Source organism: Dipteris shenzhenensis, chromosome 9, assembly GCF_047967505.1.
Source record: "Dipteris shenzhenensis isolate YYH24624 ecotype China chromosome 9, Dip_SZ_1.0, whole genome shotgun sequence".
Lineage (NCBI taxonomy): Eukaryota > Viridiplantae > Streptophyta > Polypodiopsida > Gleicheniales > Dipteridaceae > Dipteris > Dipteris shenzhenensis.
The window spans coordinates 57477125-57490383 of record NC_141604.1 but is presented as its reverse complement, the minus strand read 5'-3'; the positions used below and the strand labels follow the sequence as shown (position 1 = coordinate 57490383).

Below are 13259 nucleotides of genomic sequence, written 5' to 3'. Positions count from 1 at the left end.
GAGATTAGGCAGCATGTAGGAGGAAGGAGGTGGGAGTAGATAGGATTAGATGTCACATCAAAAAGTCTATACAAAGGGTGGGGAGGTGGATTTATATAGTCTCCCTTCACAGATTATTTTTTGCACTGCAGTATTCGATACGTGCTTCTCTACAGACGTCCTCGACGACGAGACTCACAAGATTCACATGCGCCAGATCGCTACACAGCTACATGAGCAATTTCCAGATTCCTCTTTTCTCGTCTTCAATTTCAGAGAAGGAGAGAGGAAGAGCCAGCTGACAGACATTCTATCGCAGTACGATATGACTGTCATGGATTATCCTAGGCAGTACGAGGGATGCCCTATTTTGTCCTTGGAGATGATACATCATTTCATGCGCTCCAGTGATAGCTGGATCTCCTTGGAAGGCCACCAAAATATTGTTCTAATGCACTGTGAGAGGGGCGGTTGGCCTACGTTAGCTTTCATGCTCTCAGGTTTTCTCATATACAGGAAACTCCATACCGGTGAACAGAAAACCCTGGATATGCTCTATAGAGAAGCTCCTTTTTGTCCTCTCTAGGCCTGAACACCTCACTTACTTGGCCCAATCTTGGCCTTCATTACAAAAGAAAATTCCATACTTGTCAAATCACGGTGTGTAAGTGGTTATCAGTCTTCCTTAAAGCATGTAACAAAAGCCAACCACCTCTATAGAGCCAAGGGTCTATACCTAGTAAATGTGTTCTTCACCAAACTCTTAAAGGCCGATTGTATCCTTCAACACTCCCATCTGGAACTCTTATGTTATGCTCTAGTCGAGATAGCATGACCTCGGATAGATCGGTGGGCATTTTCTCTTAGATGACCAACTTTTGTAATAGTTAATGTGCGTAATTAAATGGTCAAGAGAAGTAACTGCCAAGGTCCTAGGTGAGGGCGTAATGGCATTGACTAGGTAGTTCTAATAGGGCTAGGGCCTAGGTGCATCTAAATGTGCAAATTGCCAAGGGGCAATTGTTTTTAAAGGAACTCCAAGAGAGGGGTGAAAAAGGATGCATCTAAGTAAGGGCCTAAAATGCAGACATGTGGCCAAGAACTATCTAGGGAATTGTGGGTCTCAGGGATAAGGATGAAGGAATTAACGATGAGAAAATGGAACAATCACGCATCAGGTCCCTGAGAGTTGGCTGGGAGGAAAGAAAAGATAGCCATCGCCCGTGATCATTACCAACGTCATAAAGAGAGAGTTAACCTGAGAGCAACAACGAGTAGTAAGAGACTGTTACATTTGGTATCAGAGCTGAGAGTTCGACTGACAGTTGCGACGACTGGTGTGGGTAAGGTGCTGATCACCGTGAGGCGTTGTACGGTGGCTTGGAAGGAGAGTCGGTTTCACGATCGATGACTCAGTGTTGGCGTCGGGCGGGGGTTTTGGGCTTGAAATCGGAATTGTGACGCACATGATTAAAATTGATGCCATAACCCGTCGAATCGGTCTATTCCGCTCCTCAAGTGTGGGCTGGTGGCAAGGCTTCAGCCTTGGTGACTATACCAGTCCATAATTGGCGTTGTGGCCTAGCTTCGTAAGGCGGGAGGCTGGTCGTAAAAAACACGAGCGTGGAGTAGAGACGGATGACGTGTATGTTTGCGCAATGAGCTATTACGTCGACGCCTATATTGTCATCTGCGTAGGGAAACGACGACAAGCAGGAAGAATATAATGCAGGAGGTGACGACGAAATCTGAACCGGAACGACGGCCACGAAAGACCCGCAGTTTTTTTTCCCAACATCGCTTGGATTTGTCGATCAGCGCACACGTGATGGCAGGCTTTTCACCATTTTAGATTGACAGATCGAAAATATAACAGGGCAGAGTTTTTTTTTTGCGAGTTTCAAGGATATCCAGGGGGGCATCTCTTTCCCTTTAGGATATATATTTCAAGTTTTCAGTTTGCAGTACTTTGTTCCTGTACAGGAAGGGATTTTGAAGTGCTGTACTTTTGGAGTTTTCGCATAAAATTTTTTTATTTATTTTTTTTTAAAAAAAACTCCCTTTCAACAAATGGAAGCAGAAGGACAGAATTCAAGGGTGAATCCTAGCGAGTCTAGAGTACAGTCTACACAACAGATGTCACATCACGCAGCACCTACATTGATTGGTAGGATTTCAATATTAGAGGATGCTTTACAGCAGATTATGAACCAGCAACTTCAAGTGAATGCTGGTCAAAATGAGATCAGGGAGATGGTGCAAGCCTTGTCGGCTAGACCGTCTAGGATTGATAAGGGCAAAGCTTTAGCTGAGCCAGAGCCCAGTGTACATTCCTTAGAGCGCGCAAGGGTCAAAGTGCCTAATATCGCTAATTATAGACCGGAGAAGTACGCTGGTCGGATGACCGAGCGCAGCTCTGATGTGATCGAGGTTTGGTTGCACAAGTGGGAAGAAGCCTTCGCCATTTGTGAGATTAAATCCGATCTAAAGAAAATCCGCGAGGCCACACACCTGTTTATTGAGGCAGCGGACAGATGGTGGATAAAGCAACAGAAGGATCAAGTTGCTCCAACCACCTGGGAAGGGTTCAAAACTGAATTCAAGAAACACTTTCTCCCACCTGATGAAGAATCCCGAGCTTGGGATGCTTATAGAAATCTTCGTCAGAGGAGCTTGTCAGTGGCAGAGTACACTAACAAATTCAGAGAATGTGTCATGAAGATAGCAGACCCTCTCCCTATGTCGGTTCAGTTAAAAGACTATATCTATGGATTGAACGACAAGATCAAAATGGAAGTTCGGGCTAAATATGTGACTACACTAGATGAATCTATAGCAGTAGCCCTGAACTATGAGGATGCCAGAGGCAGATCTGGTGGATTTGTGCAGGCAGGGACTCAGTATGAGCACCCGAAAAAAGGGGGATTTCCGAGGAAATGGGTTTCAAAGACAAGTGTCTCGCAGCCAAGTGGCCAAACCAAGCAGGTGAAGCCGGTTGAGGGACCAGTAAAAACAAGTACCACCGTTGGGGTGAAAAGGAAAATAACTCCAATGGCAGCCCGGGCTTGGTCAAAGTCCTCGTTGACCCCTGAACAAAAAGAGAAAGCTAGGAAAGAAGGATTGTGCTTCGGCTGCCTTCAGCGACATCAGTGGAAGGATTGTCCACTGAATAAAGATCGTCGCACGGCTAATATGATAATATCTGAATGCGACGTAGAAATGCAGGAGAGTCCCAGTGCGGAACATATGCAGATGCAACCGGCGGGACCTTCTCAGAGGTTAGTACCTTGTTTGTTATGTGTATCTGTTGCTAAGTTAGTGACGAGTGCACCTGATAACATCCTATCTAAGCCCGCAGCAACGGGGTATACACCCTTCAATGATACGGAGTTAATCAAAATGAAAGGGCAAGTAGCCAGTCATGATGTCATTGTGTTGTTTGACTCAGCGTCAACTCACAATGTGATTAACTCCAAGCTCGTGAAGAGGCTGAAATTAAAGACAAGTCCATCTGACTATGCGTATACAGTCAGAATGGCAGATGGAAGTTCAACTGAAGTATGGGACCAAAGGGTTACCCAGTTGGAGCTTCGGATTCAGGACTATGCTGAGAAGCTTGATTTTGAAATGACCAAGCTTGCTCATGCGGATATAGCCCTGGGAATGGCGTGGCATTCTAGGAAGAATCCAGCCATTGATTGGAAAAAGCACGTATATCAATTCAAGATGAATGATGTGCTTTATGTATTACGAGGTGAAAAAGATATACCTCAGGGACCGTTGGTTTCCGTGATGGAAATCAGAAAGGCTCAAGTAGAGTTTTTGTACCTTTGCACCGCATCGGTAGAGTCGATGGATGATTCTTCGACTAGCACTGATGTTACGCAAAGTGGCGAGATGGCCAAGCTGGCTAATCTTATAACAGAGGAGTTCTCTGAATGTTTTAGGGATGAACTACCTTATGGGTTACCTCCAGAGCGGAAAGTTCAGCATAAGATTGAACTGATCCCGGGGGCAGAACCTGTAAATAGACCTCCCTATAGAATGAGTTTTACTGAAGAAGCGGAGGTGCGTAGACAACTGGAAGAATACCTCAAGTTGGGGCAGATTCAACCAAGTTTCTCACCTTTTGCTTTGCCAGTGATATTAAAGAAGAAAAAGGATGATACGTTTCACCTCTGTATAGATTACAGAGCATTGAATAATATCACTGTTAAGCACAGGTATCCGATGGCTCGGATTGATGATTTGCTAGATGCATTACATGGAGCCGTGATTTTCAGCAAGATAGACCTTAAGTGCGGCTATCATCAGATCCCGGATTAGAGCCGAGGATGTGCATAAAACCGCTTTCAAGAGCAGGTTTGGTCATTATGAGTTTTTGGTAATGCCCTTCGGACTTACCAATGCTCCAACGACCTTCGTCATGCTTATGAACGATTTACTACGTCCGTATATCGGAAAGTTCGTAGTACATTTTATTGACAATATCTTGATATTCAGTAAGAGTATTACTGAACATCGTGAACACTTAAGGATAGTGTTCAGTACTTTGAGGAAAGCCAGTCTCTATGTAAATAAAAAGAAGACTATACTGTGTATGGTTAGGCTTGAGTACTTAGGGTTCATAATTACTCCACAGGGGGTAGAAATGGATCCGAAGAAAGTGGCTGCGATACTAACTTGGCCAATCCCTCAGAGTCTGACCGCGTTGCGATCATTCTTGGGATTTGTCCAGTTTTATAGAAGGCATATCAAAGGATATTCCGGAATAGTATCGCCGTTGACTGATCTGACCTCAGATAAAGTACCTTTTGTTTGGGGACAGAATCAACAGGAAAGTTTTAACACCATAAAACAAGCTGTGGTCTCAGGACCGGTGTTAAAAATAGTTGATCCCCAGAAACCGTTGTTCCCAGAAACCGATGCAAGTGGCATTGCGGTAGGAGCAGTTCTCCTTCAAGAGGGAAGGCCAGTGGCCTTTGAAAGCAAGAAGCTTTCTCCCTCTCAAAGGAATTGGCCAACTCATGAATTGGAGTTGTATGCTGTTATCCATGCTTTGAAAACATGGAGGCATTATCTGTATGGTTCAGAGTTTTATGTGGATGTAGATCATGATACTCTAAAACATTTTTGTAAACAACCTGACTTGAGGGGCCGCCAAGCTAGGTGGGCAGAGCTCATGCAGGAGTTTAATCTAACGATTCGGTACCGAAGAGGAAAAGACAATAAGGTTGCGGATGCGTTATCTCGCATTATGCACAACCTGAGTTTCACGGTATTAGAGAGTGCTCTAATGACCGAGATCAGAGAAACTCAGAAGGTGGACGAGTTTGTCCAGAGCTTATGGCCTAAGGCTCATGTGTTAAAACCCGGGGAAAGTGAAAAGGATGACCTGGCATCCAGAAAAGGCCAAACTTATGCAAGATATACCATAAGGGATGGTATGCTAGTTAGAAATGGCAAGGTTGTAGTACCTGGTCAGAATGATCTCAGGCAGAGAGTCATTCGACAATGCCATGATAGCCCGTGTGCGGGACATCCAGGAGTCGAGAAGACCTATGATCTCGTGAAGCGAGATTTCTTTTGGCCAAAGATGAAAAAGCATATTCATGAATATGTGACACGGTGTTTCTCGTGTCAGGTAAGTAAGGCCGAGCGGGTGAAGCCACCCGGACTTTTACAACCCTTGGAAATACCACTAAGTAAGTGGGAGAGCATTTCCATGGATTTTATTGTAGGGCTACCTGCAACACAAGGAGGGTATAATTCTATCCTTGTGGTGGTTGATCGTCTAACCAAGATGGCTCACTTCATTCCGACTAGAGAGTCTATTAGTGCCCCGCAAGTGGCGGATTTGTTCATTAGACATATATTTCGTCTGCATGGATTACCTAGATCCATAGTGTCAGACAGAGATGTCAGATTTACCGGTCATTTCTGGACAGCGGTATTTGAGACACTGAGGACTGAGTTAGGAATGAGTAGTGGGGATCATCCTGAGACGGATGGTCAGACGGAGAGAGTCAACCAGACTTTAGAGGATATGCTGAGGGCATATGTGTCATTGAGGCAACATACATGGAACAAGTGGTTGCCATTGTTGGAGTTTGCCTACAATGATAGGAAGCATTCATCTACTGGGTTCAGTCCGTTTGAGCTGAACTATGGTTATAGACCAGCCAATCCGACTATAGTTGGAGTACCTCAGAAAGTGCCTAGTGCCGCGAACTTTGTAGTTCAGATGCGGGAGATGCTAGCACTTGCGAGAGCTAATATCCGCCAGGCTATGGATAGAGCCAAGGTGTATGCGGATGAAAATCGGTCTATAAGAGTATTTGAAGAAGGAGAAAAAGTTTTTCTCAGAATTCCTTCGCACTCGAAGTCGTTGACTTCAGGAGAGTGTGCTAAGTTATCACCTCGATACTGTGGGCCGTGGTTAATTCTAAAGAGAATAGGCAGTGTAGCCTATAAATTAGAATTGCCACAGGGGTGTAAGGTGCACCCGGTTTTTCATGTTTCGCGCTTAAAGAAATTTTTGCATACAGGTGACTCACTAATCGAAGGTGTGGTTTTGTTTCAGGAGATAGAGGATATTGCAAGGCGCAAACCAACAAGGATCCTGGACCGAGGAACAATGCAGATACGAAATCGGAAGATACCCACGGTGTTGGTTGCATGGCATGGTCAGCCTCTATCGGAAGCTACCTGGGAATCCGTATACCAGTTACGGAGAGCATTCCCAGATTTCATCATCGAGGACGCTGATGCTTGAAGAGGGAAGGAATGTTATGCTCTAGTCGAGATAGCATGACCTCGGATAGATCGGTGGGCATTTTCTCTTAGATGACCAACTTTTGTAATAGTTAATGTGCGTAATTAAATGGTCAAGAGAAGTAACTGCCAAGGTCCTAGGTGAGGGCGTAATGGCATTGACTAGGTAGTTCTAATAGGGCTAGGGCCTAGGTGCATCTAAATGTGCAAATTGCCAAGGGGCAATTGTTTTTAAAGGAACTCCAAGAGAGGGGTGAAAAAGGATGCATCTAAGTAAGGGCCTAAAATGCAGACATGTGGCCAGGAACTATCTAGGGAATTGTGGGTCTCAGGGATAAGGATGAAGGAATTAACGATGAGAAAATGGAACAATCACGCATCAGGTCCCTGAGAGTTGGCTGGGAGGAAAGAAAAGATAGCCATCGCCCGTGATCATTACCAGCGTCATAAAGAGAGAGTTAACCTGAGAGCAACGACGAGTAGTAAGAGACTGTTACATCTTATGTAATGGTTACTTTCAGATGTCAATTTAGTCTTCCACGGATGTTAATAGACCTTCTTCCCCCCCCCCCTTTGTCTGCCCCCCTACAGCTACATCTGCTCTACAGCCTAAACACAAATCACCCGTCTGTACACCCTATGTCTACTCCTACAGCTTCTGCTTGCACTCCTTCTGCTTCATGATTCATCCCTGCATTGGGGTTTGCTGAAGCACATTGTGAAACATCTGCACCACAGGATTTACGCCACGATTGAGAGGAGATTGTAAGCGTGCCTATCCGCCCTTGTGCGGAATTCAGAGGCTGTGCCAGCAGCTGGTGTACTTCCCTAAGGCAGCTATTGCATCCTACAAGGAGGCCTGAAAGTCGAGGCTGCTGTGAGCAGCCTTAATTGCCAAACAAAAAGGCCCAAGAAAGAGTCTGACATTGGATAATCTCGATAGCTTTATCAAGAGATTTTTTGGGTGATCTAGCATGATTTTGGCCCTTACTTTTTTGTAAATATGTTTGAAGAATTATAAGTTATGTTAATGACCATGTGGTCATATTGGATAAATAGATGCACGCTTACACAAATAGATACATAATATGCAAAACATGCACACTTACATAAATGGATACATAATATGGAAAAGATGTAGGAATAGGAAGTTCAAACTTTTAACGGTTAGCATGAGATTAAACTAGGATTCATATGCTTTAAAACCTATATCAATTTTTGCAACACTCTGGTAGCCTCAGCCTCAATAGTGTATTGCCTTGAGATGACAGCAAGTCGGATCTTTCGAATGTATTATAATCACAAGGTATTAAGAGGTTCATGTGCACTAACATTCCACTCTGAAATGGTATCCACAATGTGTTGATCCTTACAAAAAATTTCCACCAACCATTCTACATAAAAAGGCATGGATTCCATTCTATGAGCCTCTTTATGACCATATAGTCGTTGTAAGGCTGCAAGATTGGACAAGTGTAGATGTGCTCCTCAAGCCACACTCTCCAGAATAGAGGTCAGTAGCCACAAAACGAGCTGGAACTGCAACCTGCCCTGACCTCTACTTCGAAATCGCCCCCACCACCACCTTTCACATCCTTCCGATCCTTAACTCCACCCCAATGAAAGCAACTCTGGATTTCCACCCACGGCAGACACTGATCTTTTTTTACAGAACAGCAAGGGGCTTTTTTTTTCATGTGGGGAAGCATGTTTTTTCAGCTACAGGATGACAACCACAAGGCATTAAAAGGGGTGGAATGAGAAAAGCCATGGAAGATGCTTTCAAGGCTTGCCAATTGCGGATGCTTCCTCAGAGATTCAAGCACAAAGATGAAGGAATGCATCATGAAGTGATCAAAATGTTGGACTGGATAGCAGGTCAGTTTTGAAGGATAAAGAAGTGGAAAAGTGCGGTTAGAAACAGGGACCTTGGAGTTGAAGTCCTCACTTTCATGTCACCTATAGAAAATTAGTCTGTCCTTTGAGGGAGCATCGGTCCACTGAACAAGCAGGACAGGTTCACCCACAACTTGTGACTATAGACAGCCTTTAGCTACAATGCTGGCGCACTGATCCCCGCCTAAAGCTATATATATCTAGATGAATCCAGGAGCATGCGGCATGCCCAAAGTCATTCTCTAAAAACACAACATAGTGCAGTTTCAATCTCATGATAGTCACTCATACGGTTGAAAACCATAAACTCCATAGCAGGGACTAGCTACTATGACATCCCCACTGACATCATCAGCGCCCAACAGTGGGTGAAGACCATAGTATAAACACAAGTACTGAACCCGTGCTTTGCACGAGCAAAGATGCATGACCATCCTCAACCACTCCCCATCTGAAGATGGATGTTTGATTCGTAAATTTTGGCTAAGCCTTAACCCATGGCTTTGAGACCTTCCATCTCCTCCTTTCATTCCATTAACCTTCCATCTCCTCCTTCCTCCCGAAGGTGACCTTCCATCTCCTCCATTCCATTGGCCTTCTATCTCCTCCTTGCCCCTAAAGCTGCCTCTTGTTTTTCCACCTCCTCCCCAAAGCCTGCCTCTTGTCTTTCCACCTCCTCCCCCCTCTAAGCCTCCATCCAAGAGCTCCGTCTTTGTGACACGTGGCAGGCTCTTCTCCTCCAAGCTGCAACGTGTCCTCTCCTCTCTTTTTTTGCGTCCGTGGTTAATAGGTTAAAGATATGCTCTCACATACAAATCCACACGCCCACACATACTTTAGCATCCATTTATACAAAGTCTTCATACTGAGTGTCTGTCGGGACTCTAGAGGTGAAGGGCAGACTCAGCCATGACAAAGGCTAGCACAAGACTAATCAAAAAGCTATGATTTAAGGTAAGGCTACATATGGAAATCCTTGAGTGGGGACAAGGGGATCAGAATAAGGCTTTTGGTGACACCATCCATTGATTGGTTGCTCATCAACAAGATTAATGACCACGGACAAGAGACTCGCCTATGGTTTAAAGGCTCATTGCTACGCTCCCATAGCTTTGTTGAACACCCACTCACCTCAGCTGAAAACTAACCTAAGTTTACAATTGAGTCTGATTGCTGCCTCTGCCATAACTTCTTCAGACCCCCCACTCAGCTCTTCTTTTAGCGCTCTGAGTTCGCACCCACTTGGGTTGAAATGTTCTGTACAAATAAAGCTTTAAAAGCACTTTGCTAGATATACACTAAGACATCTGCCTCTGTGACTGGCCCAGACAAAAATGGTATTATTTCTAAGCAGTAGCCCTTTTCCCCTTAAAAGGCTATCCAGACCCTCAAGGAGATTTCCGAGATTATTGGCAATATATCAACTGAGATCACTCTTTGTCCGGTGTTCATGGGGATGTGTATTGTCATTTGTCACTTGTGCCATGATCATCTCCACGGCCCTGGCTTGGCTTAGGCAATCCTGGTTTGTCTTGCTTTGCAGCTCCTTATCAAGTTTTCAAAGGCCATGTCAAGTCAAACGTTTGTTGCTTCTATTGTGCTCAGGTTTTTCTAAGCTGGCCTGCAAGCACTAGGGACCACTTGTACATCATCTACTCTTCTAAAATCAGATATGCGGCTACTTCAAGCGGAGAAAAAACGGAGAAGTAACCATGCACTCAGCACAAGACTTTGCATTCAGTAGCACTAGGCTTCTCCATACAATTTATGGCAAGCAATTACAAGCCTGCCCTGCTAATCCAGCCCACAAAAACAAAATAATACCCTTGACTCCAACGCCAGTGCATGTGAGCAGTCACTAACTCCAGAATGGTACAGCTCTTTGCTGATGTTGAGAGGATGCCTGGCAGTATCCTTACATGAAACTGCAGCCCTAAGACCTTCACCCAAGATGAATAAGAAAGGCAATAACCTCCTTCCAAAAATGCAGCAGATGCTGCCACGTCAAAGCACCAGCCACAGAAAAAATCATTTTTTCCCTTGAGCCACCATGGCAGTATTGTGTTTCTCTTACTCTTGCAAGTTCAGGCAGCTGATTAGCCTCTGGGCAACCCTTGGCTGTACCTTATCCCACGTGTTTAGTTGCAACTCCTGTAGATAAAACCTTATATCAGAGACCAGAGGCAATCAATGAATACGGCCCTAAAGGAAAGAAACAAGAAGAGTCTGATCTGATTTTGCAAGGAATTAGCCTCTGGGCAACCCTTTGGCTGTCTTTTATCCCATGTGTATTGTTGTAATTCCCGTAGCATAAAACCCTATATCTGACACCAGAGGCAATCAATGAATAGAGCCCTAAAGGAAAGAAACAGGAAGAGTCTGATCTGAGCTGATTTCCATCCTAATCATATACCACAAATCATGAGCATCCTATCTGTGCCAGAATTTTGCACATACTTTTATCTCCCCCCTGCACATACTGTCATCTCCCCCCACCTTACATATACTGTCCTCTCCCTCCACCTTACATATTCCCAAAGCTGGCCTCCAAAAAGTCTCCACCCTGAATACCCTTTATAAAAAAACGGGGGGAGGGTTTGGGTTCACAAATAGCAATAAAAATCATTGCAGTAAACCCCCTAGCAAGAGTATCGGACTGGAGGTGCATTCAAGCTCAAACGCAACAATCTAAACCTCAGCATAAGCTAATTATTTAAAAAAGACACAAAGAACGGTTATATGGTGGCTTCCACCCTTCTCACAAGCCAGTATCCACAAAGGCCAAACAAGATGTGTATGCATCCTTCTGTCTTATCGTATCTCTTTCAGAAAAACCCACACCAATGTTCAAAATGAAGACATTGGGCCTCTACATTGAACTAGAAGAGAAGGGGGAGGGGGAGCGGGGGAATATTTGAGAGAAAGGTTACTCATCTTGTTGGAGTGAGCATATACCTGATCTGTGTCCGTGGGAAGGCCGGATTCCACAGGCAGAATACCAGCTTCAGCTTTCTCTTCCTGACGTCTCCTCAAGCCAAGATGCTCAATCAAATTTTCAATGGAGCCCAGTGAAACAAGGTCATTTGGAACCAGCTCCTGCACTAAAAATCCTAGGCGCCCATAAGCTTCAACATGAAGTCCTCTTTCAGCGTCCGTAGGTACCCTTCCAGCCCTAATGAGTCCCAATCCTGCAAGAATCAAGACAATGTCTGCCACTTGCTTTATTGTAGCATCCACGTTACGGATTCCAGACTCTAACGTGCTCTCCTTTAGACATGTTTCCATCCGCTGGGTCCGACCCTGTTTTTGTGCTAAGTTAAGAAAATCGGTTAAAGGAATCACTGATCCATCATAAGAAAGAGCATCGTGAGCAGGACCCTGCCTCCTAGGAGAAAGGGTATCATCCCCGGAATCCTTTATCGGTGAGCCAGCTTGAGGGATGCCATTCAGAGAAGGACCCTTGTTCTCTACAAATGGATCATCTCCGGATGAAACACGATTTCCATTCTCAAAGCTTACATCACGAGTGTTCCCTTCACAATCTTCTACAGACCTAGAATTGACAGACTCGTGATTTTCTGGCATAGAAGACTCGACGGAAAGCCTTGAAACTTCATCCCCTTCTATGAAAGGACCCGCATGGCCCATCATGGAAGAGCACAAAACAACAGGCGAATCTGCCCGCAATCCACATCCAACATTGGCAAGATGTACCAATAATCCTAATGTTCCCAAGTTCTTGAAGGAACATGCGGTCTACACAGAATACATGTTCCCAAGTTCTTAAAGGAACATGGGGCCTGCACAGGACACAGCTGTAATGGCATGGTGTAGTTGCCAAGCACCTGCAGCTATAGCACGGAGGTGGCTTCCAATTACACAAGGTTTGGCCTGAATCAGCGCAAAAACACGCGACCACAGAAATCAGAGCCTCTGCTTCCTGGATTTTCCTGAGGCTGCGCTCCTGAGAAGCTGAAAAGTCTTCACCGTCAGGTGCCCACTGTCAAGCTTGGATGAGGATCGCGGGCGCAGAGGAGCAATGAGAAGGGTCCGCGGAGGGAGGCAGGGAGGGAGGGAGGGAGGGCGACGAGATTCAAAAAGACGAAGCCAAATTTGAACGTTATTTTTTTTGCTGCTCAAACAAACTAACGACTTCAAAGTTACAAAATCCCCCTGATGCTTTGCTTTCGCCCTCCCTAATGTTTTGGAGCTTCCCTAGGTTTTCTTCTCCTCCACCCCTAGTATGTATGTCCCCAAAAATAAGGACTCCCTAGTATTATATCCAAGATCATTCCATGACATAAAATTTGCAATCCCTTCAACTTGCAAAGTTTCAAGACACAAAGGAGATTAAGAACCCTTAGCTACTTCTCAACAAATAAGATATTAAAAGTGTGACTCTTGAGAACTTTATTCACACCCCATGCAAGTGTAACCACGAGAGTGCCCACTTATTAATGCCTCTACCTTACAACTCTTTCATTTCCTTAGAGCATGATCATGTGCACCTGTTACTACTATTTTATAAGGGCTAGAATCCCCTCCAGACAAATTGTAGTTGATTTGAGGAGACACAAATCTAAATGAGAAGCACTAGGGCCATATTTAGG

At 44.8% G+C, this 13259-nt stretch overlaps 1 protein-coding gene across 4 annotated transcripts in view; it reads right to left on the bottom strand.

The window, feature by feature from the left end:
- Positions 1–12817, bottom strand: part of LOC147898882 (uncharacterized) — a 103559-nt gene extending 90742 nt beyond the window's left edge. For all 4 annotated transcript variants that reach the window (XR_015541521.1, XR_015541522.1, XR_015541523.1 and 1 more), the window contains exon 1: positions 11605–12817. Coding sequence is in view for 1 of the 4 variants with exons in the window: in XM_087379086.1 (XP_087235212.1) it covers positions 11605–12300 (696 nt within the window). In the remaining 3 variants the exon portion in view is untranslated. The remainder of the gene's footprint in view (positions 1–11604) is intronic.
- Between the last annotated feature and the right edge of the window lie 442 nt (positions 12818–13259).